This window comes from Macrobrachium rosenbergii, chromosome 4 (assembly GCF_040412425.1).
Source record: "Macrobrachium rosenbergii isolate ZJJX-2024 chromosome 4, ASM4041242v1, whole genome shotgun sequence".
Taxonomy (NCBI): Eukaryota; Metazoa; Arthropoda; class Malacostraca; order Decapoda; family Palaemonidae; genus Macrobrachium; species Macrobrachium rosenbergii.
The window spans coordinates 66,215,134-66,232,060 of record NC_089744.1 but is presented as its reverse complement, the minus strand read 5'-3'; the positions used below and the strand labels follow the sequence as shown (position 1 = coordinate 66,232,060).

The window sequence follows — 16,927 nt, the reverse complement described above, 5'->3', positions numbered from 1 at the left end:
ACCAGTTATTGGCGCAAATAAACTGCTTACCGACGCTGATAAACCACTTACAGGCACTGAAAATCATTTACCGGAGTTGAAAATCTGGTTGACAACATCACTAGCCAAGCCCCATAACACCGAAACGCTATTAACCGATGCCGCCGGTAAGCGGGGACTGCCTTATACTGATTAACAGATATGTCCCTCTCAATAGGGCAACAATCAAAAGTGCATTTATCAGGGGTCAGCAACTTTTAGGGGAGCAGGTCTGACAGCTATGCAGTGTCTCAGAGGAGGGTCATGATACATATTTGCAGACCCTGGATTTCAAAATAGCTGGAACATCTGTGAATGTGAGGTCTAATCTACCAGAAATATGCATGGATTCCTCAATTAGCTGGACAAAATTGGAGGGTACACAGAACTAAAGAGCAAACCGGCCATAATGATCTGTGGAATTTGAATTTAACCACTCACTGTGCTTTACAATAAAGTCTCCACAAACAACGAAAGAAGCTTTTGAATCCTGTGACTGAGCCATGTTAATCATCTCCAAGAGACAGTCATATATAGAATTGTCAATATTTGGATTGCAGCTAATAGCAAATACTTAAGCATTGTAGAACTAACTGTAAATTTTAAAACAAAGAACTTCATAGAAACTACACTCCAAATTATTCTGACGATGAGTAGGTCGTCTGAATTTAGTATATACCGCCATACCTTGCGCATGTGGAATGCTGCGGCAATCAAACACTCCAATTAAAAGCTCAATCTTTGACTTGTTACTACAGTACAGTACTTACAAGTGTCTCAGATAAAAAATGACAAATTTTTAAAGTAATTTGTATTTTTCCTAACATACAAACCTGAGGTCTTTACATATGGGATTAACTTTCAGCGAACTGGAAGTTGGGCCATTAAACTTTTGCAAGGTTGGTTATAGTAACAGTTACCAATGGTAGGGGTGGAAGTACCGCCCACCCAGTCAGTATACATTCGGTTCTATGTAGTTTACCTTTTGGCCCAGTTAAGAGAATGAGGGGTGGTAAGACATGGGCCCTTAATGTAAAGACCTCAGGTTGGTATGTCAGGAAAAACACACATTACAATTTTGTTATTTGTTCCTACACAAATACAAACCCTCAGTCTTAACTTTTAGGAGACTTACTTTTGGAGGGATGATTCCAAGTAAATCTCTGAACTGACTGGTAGTTTGGCTCACCTGAGTAATCTCTTCCTGGTCATGAAAGACCAAAGGAAAGAGACCATACTCTGATCTATTGAACAAGAGAGATGTTCAATCGTCAGACTTCTGGGCATTTTGAATTAAAGGAATGTAATATCCTTGATTTGAAAAGGTTTGGATGAACCCCCAGCGTTGGAGACTATAAAGTTAACAATAACCAACTGGTTTGCTCGTAGTCAGTCCCTCTCTCCGCTTGCTTGCTAGAGAGAAGGAAGGATTTGCATCTACTACTGTAATCCCAATGCAGGGAGTCCCTGGTTATCGGTGGGGGTTCCGTTCTGAGGGTGTGATGATACCCGAAAATTGCTGCTAAATGAAAATCGGAGATTTTCAGTGCTTTTTCAGGGCTTATTGGCTCCAAAAAGAGCAATTCTCGGTTATCGGCACCTCTGTTAGGTATGTATCGGAGCCAATGCCCAATTATCAGTGCCGATAAGCGAAAATCAGCGATTTTTGGCGCCAAAAATTGTCAATTTTTGTTGCTAGACAAGTGCCGTAAACCTGGATCGCCATTTACCGGGGACTGCCTGTAGTTAGATTACTGATAGGATACTCAGTCATTTAGATCACCTGCATGCATGCCAGTCCAGCACATGAAGGATCGTTCACTGTTCCTCTGCCCACTGAAAGAGGAAGGAAGACAGGAGAAAGGGAGGAGGCATCCACCATAGGATCCAAGGAAATGGAGTCCAAGGACCTACGGGCAATGTCCCAAGGTAAAAGGGAATGAATGTGATCTGCACAATTACATTCCATCCTAGTACCCGACCGACAGGTTCTTTCTAAATGCAATGGACAGACCGTTGCCCCTGGCCTCAAAAGACCAGGTCCGAAACGTACTGATGTCCACCAAGAAGTTCCTGGCCAACTCGAAGATAACAAACAAGTTGTTAGCACTGGGTTGAAAGTCTACTCTTTGCGGAGGCAACATAGACATCATACTGTCATTGGCACCACAGGACCAAGGAAGTGGAATATTCATCTCACTCAACACTTTCGAAATGTAGAATGACGAAAGGGGCAAGCTTCCAGGTGTAAATGGGTACCAAAGATATTTTACTTTATTCAAAGGTGCGAGAAGACAGAACAGAACAGTGCCAACGTCAGTAAGTCAAGAAAGAAGGACTAGGGTGAAGCTTCTCCAGAGGTTGAACAAATTTGCTGTTGTAATGACATCAACCTTGCTTGGGATGTATGGTTGGCCACTGCACTGAATGTTCTTCAGTCTGCTCATGTACTTGCACTACAATAGAGCAGATGAAAGGCCACTAGGACCTTTTGTTGACCATGGCACTACCGTGGTGTCATTGCCATCACACCGAAGAGTGTCTGTCTTGGATCTTGAGACTCTTGAAAGTCTAAAAAGAACTGTGCTTAAGCCCCAAGACAGGAAGCGTAGGAGACTGCCGCCCTGGTCAACGTTCCTTGTTTAGTTATAAATGATTTGTTTAACCAGACCTCTGAACTCTTTTAGGGTTCTTCTCGGGCTGGAAAAAGAATGGGGGAAAGGATACATAAAAAATTAATTAAATAGATAAATAAGTAAATAAATAAATAATGAAAAACAGGAAAATAATTAAAATAAAACAAAAAATCGAGAGGGGAAAAAAAAAGGAAAAGAAAGGGAGGGGAAAAAAAGGGGGATTATATTTATCAATTTAATCAGTTAATAATGATATTATTAATTGAAAAGTTATTACTTCAATCTTTGATTGTTATTGGGATGTTACATATTTCACAAGTTATTGGATTTGTGTATGGAGTTGACATCAGATGACCATGTGTGAGTCTGGAATGTCCTATTCTGAGTCTTGTTAAAATTACCTCACTAACTCTTTGCTTTTGGGTAGAAGAATGCCACTTTTTAACTTCTTTCTTAATTTGTTTTAGTTTGTTTTGAGGGGGTATATTTGTCCAGTCATTTTGCCAATCCCTATAAATTAAAGGTTTAATTGATGCTAGCCAGTCTGATATGGGAGCTTTCGTAGTAGTTGGGGGGATTGTACATGCCAATTTAGCAGCTTTATCTGCTTTCTCATTACCCTCAATGCCTACATGGGCTGGGATCCAACAAATTTAAACTTGAAGGCCATTTGTAATTAATTGATGAATTTCCCGTTGGATATTTTGGACAAGGTGATTATTTTATTTAAATGATCCTATTGCTTCAATTGCACTTCTTGAGTTGCTCAATATGAGTGCTGAAGGAATTCCTTTTTTTGATATAATCTGGAGAGCCAATTGTATGGCTGTTAATTCAGCTGTAAATACTGATGATATTAGAGGAAGGCCCATTTGGATAGTTTCATCACTTGAATAGGCTGATGAGCCCACTCCAGCTTCAATTTTGGATCCATCTGTATAGATTATGAAGGGATTACCCTTCCGTCTTATGTGTTCTAGGGCATATTGATGGTACATTTCTGTGTTGAACATATATTTCTTTGAAAGATATGATAAATATGTGCATATTTTTGCCCTTTTTAGTGTCCATGGTGTGATCTAATTTATTTCTTGGGTAAATTTGGGTATCATGTTATGTAAATTCAATAGATGATTAGTTTTTTTGGTAAATGAATTTTGAATTGGGTTATTATTTGTATTTTGATTGAGAAATTATACAGGAGATGTGCCTGCTTGAAGGGATAAGCCTCTTCTTAAAGTAATTAGATCTCTGTAATATTTTAGAGGCAGTGGGCCTGCTTCTGCTAGGATAGAGACAGTTGGAGATGAGCGGAAGGCTCCTGTACATAGACGCACTCCCTCACGATGTAAAGCATCTAGAGATTTTAGAGTTGCTTCTGAGGCAGTTGAATAAACTGGACAGCTATAATTTATAACTGATAGTACTGTTGCATTGTACAACATTCTCGTCCTACACCCCATTTGGTGTGTGAGATTTTCTTTAATAATGTAAGGGCTTTAGATCCTTTGGCTTTGATATATTTGATATGATCTTTCCAATTTAAATGTTGATAAATTATACCCAAATATTTAACACTATTGCACAAGTTTATCTCCTCATTATAAAGATATAACTTAATAGTTTGTTGTTTCAACCATCTTTTGTCTTTGTAGAAGACAATGCCATTTGTTTTATTTACCAACAACTTGAAGCCTATGGAGTTGGTCCAAGTGGTTATATTATTTGTTGCTATATTAAGTATTCTTTGAGCATGTCTCAGAGAATAACTTGAATAATATATTACAAAATCATCTACATACAAACTATTTTGTACACCCTCAGGCAGGTTCATAGTAATATCATCTATTGCCAGGGCAAATAAGATGCAGCTCAAAACACTGCCTTGGGGGATACCCTCCTCTTGTATGTAGCAATTTGAATATGTATTTTCTATGCGTACTTGAAATATAGGATTTGTTAAAAAATTGTTGATAAATATTGGAAGGTGACCTCGAATATCAGATTTGTGGAGTTTGTGCATGATATTGTATCTCCATGTGGTATCATATGCTTTTTCTACATCGAAGAAAATAGCCACTGTCAGCTTTTTCTTTTCAAATCCTTTTTTTAATATTTTTAATATGATCTTCTCCCCTTATGTTTGAGTTAATCCATGGGTCAAAGTGTAGATCTACCAGTTATTAATACTCTGTAATGTAGTCTGTTTTTTGGTAATCAAAATTTTTTGTTTTATAATATTTTCATGGAAATTTTACTCAGATATGTATAATAATAATTTTAGAGCATTATTAGGATAAATATTTTAGGTTGTTTTCACAAAAGGTTAAACATTTTCATTTGTTCATTAACACTTTCAATCTTACATTACCTTCACTTTTTTTGTTATGACGAATAAACTTTAAAATGAGGTATGATTCATAGAAATCGTTTAATCTCAAGTTGGCAAACTTTAACCATTTTCTTCTAATTGAGTTAATGGGTCTAGTGTAGCTATTTTTAGGTGATAAAATTGAGTATTTTGTTTGACCATGTTAATTAACCATTTTCTCCAACAGCTTGCACAGGCATTTTGTTAGAGATAATTAGGTTGCTAGGGTCTTTTCCTGGTTTACTGATGGGTATGATTATTGCATGTCCCCACTTAGTTGGGAAGACAAGAATTCTTTAGCTAGTGTAGCTAAATTCTGGATCATTTCAAAAGAAATCATATCATGACCCGGAGCTGATGATCGACATGATTTTAGGGCAAAATTAAGTTCATTCATATTGAATTCTTGATTATAATCAAGGTCCTCATCAGTTTCAAAATTAAGTGTATGATTCATTTTTTGTGTTCTAATTCTTCTGAAGTGTTCATCTAAATTAGAATAAGCACTAATATCTTCTATATATTTGGCTAATATATTTGAAATATCTTGTAGGTTATCATTTAGTTTGCCATTATATAGTATTGGGCTTCTAGGTGGTCTTATATGTTTACCATTGATTTTACGAATTTTGTGCCATATTTCCTTGATTGAAGTATTTGGTGACAACTCTGAAATATAATTTTTCCATGACTGAGCTTTTTCAAATATTACTGTTTTTTGAAATTATGCATTATATTTATTGTCAAGTGGTTTAATGTGATCAATAGTTATACTTATAACTATTATCTTGTTTAGTTTGTTTATATTACAAGGGCCTTTATTAAGGGTGTTTAATCTAGACTTCAGTCTACACAAATTACGTACTAGAGTGCGTTTGGTTTGATTTAAGAGAGATAAATTGTTAGATGACCATGGATAGGGAGATATATTAGGGGGTTGAAGAAGTTTTGGGGATGCATTTATCTACAGCACTGATTACAAAACTGGAAAAGAAATCATTTGTGATATTATTGTTTTGATTTAGTGGGAAGGGATGGATATTTCTAGTTTGTAAATTGTATTTATCCCAATCAGCTTTCATTAAGTTATATTTTATGGGAAATGATTGCTTTTGTTGTTCGAATAATTCAAAACAATTGGAAAGTGATCCCTTGTACTGTATATGAATCATCTAGGATATTCCATTCCAGTTTTTTAATTAATTCCAGTGAGCAAAATAAAATATCTATTGAGGAGAAGGTTAAATGAGTTTTTGAGAAGTATGTTGGTGAATCACTTTCATTCAGGCAATGTAAATCTCATTCCCCCGGCCGTCTGATGAAGAGTTAGAGGAATTTATTTCTGGTGATAGAAATTTATTTCTCGCTATAATGTGGTTCGGATTCCACAATAAGCTGTAGGTCCCGTTGCTAAGTAACCAATTGGTTCTTAGCCATGTAAAATAAGTCTAATCCTTCGGGCCAGCCCTAGGAGAGCTGTTAATCAGCTCAGTGGTCTGGTTAAACTAAGATATACTTAACTTATGCAATTCTCAATGTTTGTGCCGGCTAAGTTACTAGCATGTGTGCTGTCCCATAATGGATTATGGGCATTAAAGTCGCCTACTATTAGTAGGGGGCCATTTACATTATTTAGTATTTCTGGTAAATCATTAAGTTTGAGTTAAAATTTGGCTGATTATATAGATTTAGTACAGAGATAATTTGATTGTCTGGCATACACAATTTGATTGCAGTTATTTGATATGACAGTGATGTAATACTTAAGGGTTCATAAGTTGAATCGTTATGAACATATATAACTGTTCCTAGCTTGCCATCCGCTATTTGTGAGTGGCATGCTAATTTATAGTTTCTAAAGTTCTTAGGAGTTGTACCAATATGCTGTGGACATATGCAAACAGGTTTATGTTCTTTTAGTATTCTCTGGATTTCACCTAGCCGAAGCCGAGTAGAAAATCCATTCATGTTCCATTATTGGTCATTGTTTGGTGGGATTGGCATTAGATTTTGTAAGTTAATTGTTGACTTAGCTATATCCTGTAACATTTTACAGGGGTTTGTTACTTTGTGGTTTCTTTGTAGCTAGGTTTGATTGCTGAATATTTGACGCATTGATTGGTTCTTCTTCATATTTCCTTATTAGCAAATCTATTTGAGTTTTGATAATTTTTTTTTTAGTTCTAAGGATTCTGAGCATAGTTCGCCATCTTGATGGAATGTTAAAGGGCATTTTCGGAACCTAGTAAGGTTATTTATGAAATTTCGGGTTATATTTTCATTTTTGTCAGGTAAACGATTGTACGTTATGATGAAACACTCTTGACGTCCGCAAGATAAATCATGTTCCAAGCGTTGAAGGAATGGTTCTGATCTCTGGGTCCCAAATATGTTTCCATTACTGGATGTAGAAATATTTTTGTTAGGAATTTCTGGTATAGGTATATTGGATCTCCGATGTGCTAGTATAAAATTTTGATTTGAATTTTTAGGTTTATTATTATTATTCTTTGGTCGTGATGAGGGTTGATTTGATGTGGTTGTGATTTGATGAATTTTATGGGTTTCTGATTCTTCAGTGGGATGTTTAATTGAAGGTTTCTGAGCTGATTTTGGTGATGAGAGTACAGAAGAGTTAGTTGATTTATCCGTATTTGGGGAATCGTTATTTATATTTGTCTTGGATTGTGGACCACTATGGATTTCCACTTGTGATGCAGTTAATGTAATCTGTTTCTGATTAATGGGCGAGACTGGGGTTTTGCTAGATTGATCTGTGAATGGAATGTTAGGTTTTTTACCCTTAGGGGGAGTTCTGCCAATTACTTTCCTTTTTTTATTATGGTTATTTTTGTCAATTAAGTTTTCTGTGGATGATGTTACTCCATTATAATTTTCCAGATCTGGATTATTAACCTATGTTGATTTTTCCCTATCATTGGAATTCGTTTCTGAACGATTAACTGGGCTTGTTACTAGGGAGGTCTGTTGTGATGTAAGAGAGGTCTGTTGCAACTGTACTCTTGGGCTTTTATGAGTAGTAGAGGAGGGGGAGAGGTGTGTCTCAGCTATTCTGTGTTGAGATTCTTTATGTTTATTATTAGTTGTTACAACATTTGAATAAGAATGGCATTTTACTGGATCACTGATTCCTCTCACCTTCAGTTCGAGTTTGGCTTCGTTAATGGGCATACCAGTTCTGTCCATTAACATTCTGTATAATATTGATAAAATATACAGTCTTTAGATTTTGCATGATGATTTAATCTGCAATTTACACATTTGAAGGTATTTCCAATTTGTTGTGTTGTCTTCAGAACATACAGCACATCGTTAAGGTCGTCCACTGGTTCCACACTTGAAACTGGAGCTAACATATTTACTTATTGTGTCAATAATTTTTAGTTCGACTGAAGATGAACCCAGGACAGGGTTCGAAAGCTTTTTTGTAACTTTTTTATAAAATCAACAAGAATACCATTGAATATTATTGTGGAACTGATATACAACAGCACATATAGCATTATTTCTACATCTTTTTGTTGAATGGCCATATTTTAGACAACACTGGAGAGGTTTAGGGACAAAGGGGCGAACTTCTCTATTTGGTCCTAAAATTTTTATTTTTCGTGGTAGTTCCCGGTTTGTAAATTTTATTTTGACTATTTTAATATGTTTATTTGCATCCTTTCTGCTTGGGACAGTATATAATTCCAAGTCATGTATGTTGTTGTATCTTAATTTAAGGGAGTCAATTAAGATTTGTTTTGATGGTAGCTCTTTTTCACCATTGTCTGGGAGCATTACTGTTCCTTGTGTATAGTTTAGTGTTTCATGGCTGGTTACTGTTACTTTATTTCATTTATGTTGGTTATTTGTAGAAAGGTTGTTGATCGGGCTTTGGTTTTTGTTTGTATTAGCTACTCATTGTTTTTAATATGTCCACATTCCATATTTTGTGTGGGGTGTATAATTAATCATTTGTTCTCTAAAATGGCTGGTGAGATCTGCTTTTCTGCTTTTAATATTAAAAATCTGGACCAATTGTCTGGTCCAAAAATATGTTCAAAATGAACTAGCGTTGGATTGAGTAGTTATTTCTTTTTCATTTTTTCACATTCATCGGTGATCAGCGTTCTTGCGTTGATGGGGTTTTAGGGGGATTACTTCTCTCTATTTAAAGTTATTGTCCTTTATGCATGGTTCCAGGGTTATGATACTGGAGTTTACCAGTTTGTTTTTATTTGTTTCTTTTTGACTTTCTAAACTCTCTGAGTCTTTAGGAATTGATATGTTACTTGGAACAAGATGTTCCGTTGTAGTGTTTATATCTATGCTAAGGAGATTCGGGAGTGACCTTCCAAAAGTCATCGACTGTGCCAGAATTTTACCATCATGGGGTCCAGGGGCACTAAAGCCTTCATGACTACTTTGCATAAAGGATAAAAAAAAAAATATATAATAAATCTTGAAAAGATATCATAGGCTTTTTATGAAGCTGAATGTTCCACTAATGGCACAAGTGGGAACTGTCTCCCAAATGTCTGCGTCCCTACCCTCCCCAAAAATGGGATGGCACATCATGATTAGTAGGGCCCAAGTGTAAGCAAAACCCGCTTGATAGGACTGAGTGTATTGTAATAATACAGTCATCCCCATCCTAATCACAATATGGGCTAACTGGACAGAAAGCCGAGAGTCCTATTCCTAGAACCAAGGCCCCCTGGAACTCCGTGGTCCAGCTCCACAGAATAGGAAAAACAGGTCCCAGGTAGATGAGTTTCCCACTATTTAGCTTCAGATTCAACTTCACTCCATGGTATGATGTTTTCCTATTTATTAATTTTGGTAATTTTGACAAAAGTGGAAAAATCTACAAAATTACTCCTAAAGTGTATTATAATATATGTGGGACACTTGGGATCAAACCTAGGGAAGAAAAAAAAAATAGATCCCTAGGTTCGAGAGCCCCTTCACCATGTCAAGGTGGTCCCAATTTGAGGGGGGTCAATGTTCCTAGGAATGAAAAGTCACTGGAGGAGGATAGTGTAACCATGGCTCTATCTTGGTGTTGTTGCTATCAAAGGAGTGCCTATTTGGACACTGAGACTCCTGAAACTGTCTTAAGATCCACATAATACTCTCCTTGGGTTGTGGATCAACTGGTAATTACAGCAGCAGCAGCAGCTACTGCTTACATCTCCCACTCCTCACAAGAGGAGCATAACTGCATCAAGTCAAAAGAAATGGAGCTCCTAGACACCACCTCTTGACTGAGTAGGAACCAAAACACAAGTTGTTGGAACTTAGTTTGGAGGTATTGTTGATTTCACAGCAAATCAGGCAAAACAACAGGAAGTTGTAAGCACAAGACTTGAATCATGGATGCGAAAGCGAACTTGTCTGTCATACATCCATCATCCTGGAGTGTGTCAGGCTGACCACTTTGCTGAGTGCTCCCGAAAGAATTAAAATTAACAACATAAATTCTGTAGCAAAGCTAATGCTCCATTTTCATCTGTGAATCAATTTGGTGCCAATGCAGTCGATCCTCATTAAGACGGACTAATGGGGAGGGCCAGGGTGTTCGTCTTAGCCAACAGTCCGGTTTAACCGGTGATACCTATATATATCTATAAATACCTATTAATATACTGTATTTCATTATTTTTATAAAGAGTATGAATAATAAACCAATGTAGAAATGTTTGAATTAAACCTTATAGTAAAATGAAAAATGAAGAATAAAATATGGTAAAAATATTAGGATTCAGCTGCTTATGTAGATGTCAAAGCTGAGACACGAACGCATAATCAATTAAAAACAAGCTGAGTCTCTAAAATGAAAAGTGAGATAATGAAATTTAAATTACACGTACATAATCCCTTACCCGATATCCTCATGGCCAGATGTGTTTTGGTTTTTGGGATTTTTCGGATTTCGGAACTGTGGGTCAGGAGCATACTCAAATATCACTGTCGCAGCAAAAACATTTTTTTCCCTTTTTCATGTTTTTTACATTTTAGTTATTTATTTGATTCATTATAGTTTATCATTATTTATATTAATATACTGTTAAATGAATGTGAGATAATTAAGATCATCAATAATAAAACAGTAGGACAATTAAGGTCATAGTTAACTAACACATTTTGTTTTCAACAAAAACATTTTGTAAAACGCAAAAATATACACGATCAAAATAACTGTAATTCAACTTGTGAATTTTAACAATAAGTAAGACCATAAAATACATTTCATCATATCGATCTTGGAGAGGGTTCTTCTTTATTGTTACTAAAGACGTCATCAGTTTGCAGTCGTACATTTGAGGATGGTCCAGGAAAAGGATTCTCAAGTGATGACGCATCACTATGACAGACTGTGAGGGATTTTTCACACCACTATATTACACACCACTATATTAAAGTTAAAATTATTATTAAATTCTTGTTTTCATGAACAAATAACTACATAAAGCAAATTATTAAGTAATTTTGCCATCAGCAGTCAAATAATCATGATTGTGGCAACGTTCAAACTTAGTGCCGCACACACAATTTGTGATCGAAATGTCTATAAACAGAACAGAAGTAGAGGGCTGTCATTGGCTAACAGATCACCATGGCAACCAGTCCATAACTGCATGTGTTTTGAATACAATACGTAGTTTTTAATAGTGTATGTATTTTACTGATTACATGAAGAATGGAATGAATTCGTTCTCATTATTTTCAGTACAAAATTGTTGGTTCAGAGATTCTTCAGCAACAAAATAATTTTTTTTTTTTGCTTCAGATGATATTTACTAACGCTACATTGACATATCTTCAAAACAAAATATGACATAATTTTGCTCATCTTTTATATTAAATTTTATTGTGAAATGCCTTATTCTTTTATTTATCTTGTTGAATATGGTTATCATTAAACTATATATTGTGAAGGAAAAAACATGTAAATATAATTTTTCCTTGTAGGACGTGGCAGGCTGTCAAGTACAAGTATAAACAAGGCAATCAGTCAGGCCGAAGTACGAGTATTTGTTCGACAAACGACAAAAAATTTCTTCAAATATTTCAGTCGAAAAACGGAATGTTTGACGGAGGAAACGTTCGACAAATGAGGTACCACGGTATTATAGCTCAACAATTTCTTTGACAGGTTTATAGATAACTGTGAATCATCCTGTGATCTAGCCAACCACTGAGTTTCTATCAAACGTCAAATTTTGGGTAAAAATTATATAGTCCTTGCATTTTATTCAAGTTACCCTTTCAAAAAAGAAGTATCAAGTTAAAAACAAGCAGAAAGAAGGAAATAATTATATACCGCATACATATCAAAACACTGATATGACATAATTTCCTATTAGAATGACTTTTCAACTACAGTACAGTAGTTCTTAGCTTACAATAACATAAATATCTATAGATACTAAGTATCTCTCTTCATAAGAATGCTACTATATATAAGAAAAATGAATGTAATCATAAATACAAAAATACATCTACTGTACATGACAAATTCATGTGATGGACAATCGAATGACTTTGTGCTATCCTACGATCCCTGACTGACTCCTGGCAATTAAGACACCCCATAAATAATAGTGGAAAAAACTACAAGAATAGTAAAGGCAAAAGGGAATATATATGCTTACATATCCTTGAAAAATGGCTTGGGTAAGTGAAGAAAGTGAACTAGGCAAACTGGATAATAAACAGTTGTAAATGAGATTCTGAGATTTATGAGAATTACTAAATGTGACCAAATACAAAAATACCTGTAAGGTCATCAAGTGTTTTTACAGAAAAGTATATACTAATATTAAACATCCCTCATATTTCCATTAATAAAATTTTGATTTTAACAAGATGTACAAAAACACTTACTTAAAGATCCAGCTTCAATTAAAACAGGGACATTAGCTCCACCCGCTCCTGGCATATTAACAGGGGAGGATCTTGGTGGACGACCAGATGAGGGAGCACTAATAGGAGTTCCCTCGTAACTGCCCTGGACTCCTACACCATGCCCTGATCCTCCTCCAGGAATTGATTTAAAGCTAAACTGGGGTCCCATCCATAGTCTTCTATGAGGACCAGCATGTGTGTGAATCTCCACCTTTAAAAAAGAAAAGAATGTAATAGTAACTGATTTAGTTAATAATGAACTTACAAGAAAATGGGAATAATGAACTTACAAGTAAGAAAATGGGAAAACAATAAAACCATGGGGCTAGGAATGAAAAACTCAAAACAATTGATCTGGCTTTCAATTTCCCGTAAACTATAATTGATTAACGGAATAAGTGAATAATTACATAAATAATACATAGTATGCACGGGAGGGGGGCAAACACACATTTCTTGCCCCATTTTTATTTTTTCGTGGTTCACTCATCGCTGTCTCACTGCATCGCAGATTTTTTAATCTACCTAAATATGTACTGCGGATTTTTCGCTATATAGCAGGATTTTACGGTAATTATTATTTATATTTTTGTGGTAAAATAAACATTTTCTAGCCTAAAATGTTTATTTTCATCACTAAATACATTTTTTATTATAAATGATTTACTATTTTTCAAATATTATTATTACTATAAATAGCAAAAATATATACAGAATTACTAAATTAAAATCAATGTATACAAAATCACAACACGGCTTACCAATGTACATCTCTCTCTCTCTCTCTCTCTCTCTCTCTCTCTCTCTCTCTCTCTCTCTCTCTCTCTCTCTCTCTCTCTCTCTCTCTCTCTCTCTCTCTCTCTCTCTCTCTCTCTCTCTCTCTCTCTCTCTCTCTCTCTCTCTCTCTCTCAGTTCATCTCTCCACTTCCAGAATAAACTATATTGATCTAATTATTATCGTAATATGTGTGTAAAAAAAAACACTGTCCCAACATCTGTAACTGTTTTTACTGTAGGTTCATGTTGCCATATTTTTTTCTTTCTCTGATTTACTGAACCATGCTTCAGTAAAAGTTTAGTAGTTGACTCTGTGATTATCACACATATAACAGTGCACAAGAGAATATTTTATCACTCTTAATGCTTTATATCTAATTACTGTAAAAATATTTAAAATCCGAATTTCACACATATGCAACTCAAGGTTACTGTATATTCTCTCATCCCCAGCTTGTCAAGTCAAGACTTAGTCTCATCCCAAGCTACTGTGCTGAGACTTTGTTTACAAATAGTAAACGCAAGCTCTCTCTCTCTCTCTCTCTCTCTCTCTCTCTCTCTCTCTCTCTCTCTCTCTCTCTCTCTCAATGAAATATGAATATTGTATCATAAACTTTTATGTATAATAATTCCATTAATAAATTGGTTTCTTTTAACAACAAAAAAATTATTTTCCTAATTCTTTCGGTGGTAGTGAGCAGCCTCAGTCAGCTGATTCTCAGAACATAAACATTACAAATGTGGGACAATCGGTTTTTTATGCATATTAAGATGATAACAGATCAAAATAGTAATACAGTATACTATAAGGATTCTGTAAGTGAAATAACATATTAATGTGTTTACATAAATATTAATATATGAAAATTAGTAAATCACTGTAATGTACTACATACAGTACACAAGAGAATTTTTATCACTGCTGATGCTCTATTCCATGAACTATTACGTAGGTTCAAGAGTACAGAAAGTGTTTAAGTGCACAGAAGTGTTTACAAGTGTTGCAAAGGTTAATAACAGCGTGGGAAAGGTTTATAAGAGTGTGGAGACGATTTATAAAGCCTTAAAATATATACATATACAGCAAATAATAAAACAAATATAAGGTAGCTACTTTGCGGATTTTCGCCTATCATGGGGGGTTCTAGAACCTAAACCCCGCAATAGACGAGGGGCGACTGTATATACAGTACAGGCAGTCCCCAGTTATCGGTGGGGGTCCCGAATTGCTGATAACCAGAGATCGGCACCTCTGTTAGGTATGTATTGACGCCAATAAGCGGAAATCAGTGATTTTTGGTGCTGAAAATTGCTGGACAAGTACCATAAAACCGGATCGCCGATAACTGAGCCCGTCGATAACCGGGGACTACCTGTAATCCTATTTTATTACTCATTTCTATTGTTTTACGACACCTGCATATTTGACTGTTTATTGATTTTGACATGTACACATGGGGAGCCGGCCAGAATCCCGAATGCCAGAATCCCAACAGGCCAATATACTGACAAGCTCAAAGTCCAACAGAAAACATACATTTTGTTTTCTTAAATGATTTTGTTGGGTAAGCATTTTGCGTCCGTGGAAATCCTAATTGTATGGAGTCATGTGCTGACCATATAATCGGAGGAAGTAATGGTGGGGCACAGACGACAGCGCCATTATGCAAATGCTTTCTTATTTGTCCGAGAACATAATTATTTCCAAACCATATAACAACATTGTCTGCTTCTTCTGGCATATAAGATTTTAAAACTTCGAAAGCTTCTGGACTTTCATTCGATGGAAGAAATGCCAAGGCAAATAATATACTGTATCACTACTCTGAAGTTTTCATCATTACTATTGTGAACTGATAATCCTGTTGAATGAATTCTTCACCATAAGCACTGTCCTAAGTTTACTGTTGGTGTTAGGAAATTTGCTTTTAGAAGCTTGAATTGCAGCCAGTTCCAAATCTCATATTATAGACTGGATTTAGATCAATTTCATTTTCATCAGCGATGTCAGACAAATCTTGAAACAAGCATTTATGCATGACCTCACTCTTCCCAGTCATTAAAGTGTACACAAGTGGAAAGACCCTGTGATTTCCATATCCCACTGGTGCATGTACTGTGTACAGCTGGTAGAGTAAGAACTGTCTTAAAACTACCATCCATGATCCAATGTTGAGCTTCTGATAATCTCTTCAAATCTGCAGCTGTAGTGAATACCAAAAGTCTGTCATCCTCTGCTGTAGAATCTCTTGCCGAAAATAAATCACCATTTAATGTAAGTTTTAGTTCTGGTGGGATGCTGATTTCTTCTAATAACCTTGGTACTGACAGATGCTCACAGTGCCTAATCTGCTTTATAGTCTTTCTCAACGCATTCTTGGAAGGTAGACATGGTACAATATTTTGAAGAGTGAGACGGTACTTGATTGAATGATTTGACATGGTTGATCTCTTGTTGATTTTGCTTGTATGTTCACCTTGTGTATGATTTTTGCAACACTAGCAGCATTCATACAAGAAAAGTGATTGTGTTCAACAAATTTTGTTAGTGAATCCTTTCCATTTACAAGTTTAGTAACTGCCCTGCCTTTACAGTTATCAGATTTATGAAATTCACAGCACCAGTAATAAGAATTGTTTTTCTTTTTATCCTTCACCATCAAATATCCATGTATGTTGATTTTCTTTTCCTTTTTGTGATAAAAATCATTTCACAAGCTTCTTACATTTTGGGAGGTTTATTTTTTCCGAAAATAGATGGCATTGGGGCATGTTTTTTGTGTAAAAAAATCAACAGATTCTGTTCACAATTTTCACTTGATTTCATCATAAAACAAGCTTTATGTATTTATCTTTTATCGGAGTGAAAAAAACAGTAAAATGTGTTCTTTCATGACCATTAATTTTGATTAAAATACTTGTCTCAGTCATGTTACCGATGCACGATAATTTATAGTCATTAGCAGCTTGAACACTGTTTTTTTAGCTTCAGCCACAACTTGCAGCTTAAATTTAACAGAATATTTCCTTGCCAATCCTTTCTCCATAGTGTAATGTATTCTCATATTACTACAGGTACACAATCCTTTATCATATCAGTCAAATAATCATGATCATGGTAACGTTCAAACTTAGTGCCATACACACAATTTGGGATGGAAATATGTCTATAAATAGAACAGAAGTAGAGGGCATTCACTGAGTAACA

General features: G+C 35.5%; 1 protein-coding gene across 6 annotated transcripts in view; it reads right to left on the bottom strand.

Moving 5' to 3' along the window:
- The window catches only part of LOC136835440 (BCAS3 microtubule associated cell migration factor-like), a 349,957-nt gene that overhangs the window by 85,801 nt on the left and 247,229 nt on the right, over positions 1 to 16,927 (bottom strand). For all 6 annotated transcript variants that reach the window (XM_067099015.1, XM_067099000.1, XM_067099005.1 and 3 more), the window contains exon 14: positions 12,922 to 13,153. In XM_067099015.1, coding sequence (XP_066955116.1) covers positions 12,922 to 13,153 — 232 coding nt within the window. The remainder of the gene's footprint in view (positions 1 to 12,921; positions 13,154 to 16,927) is intronic.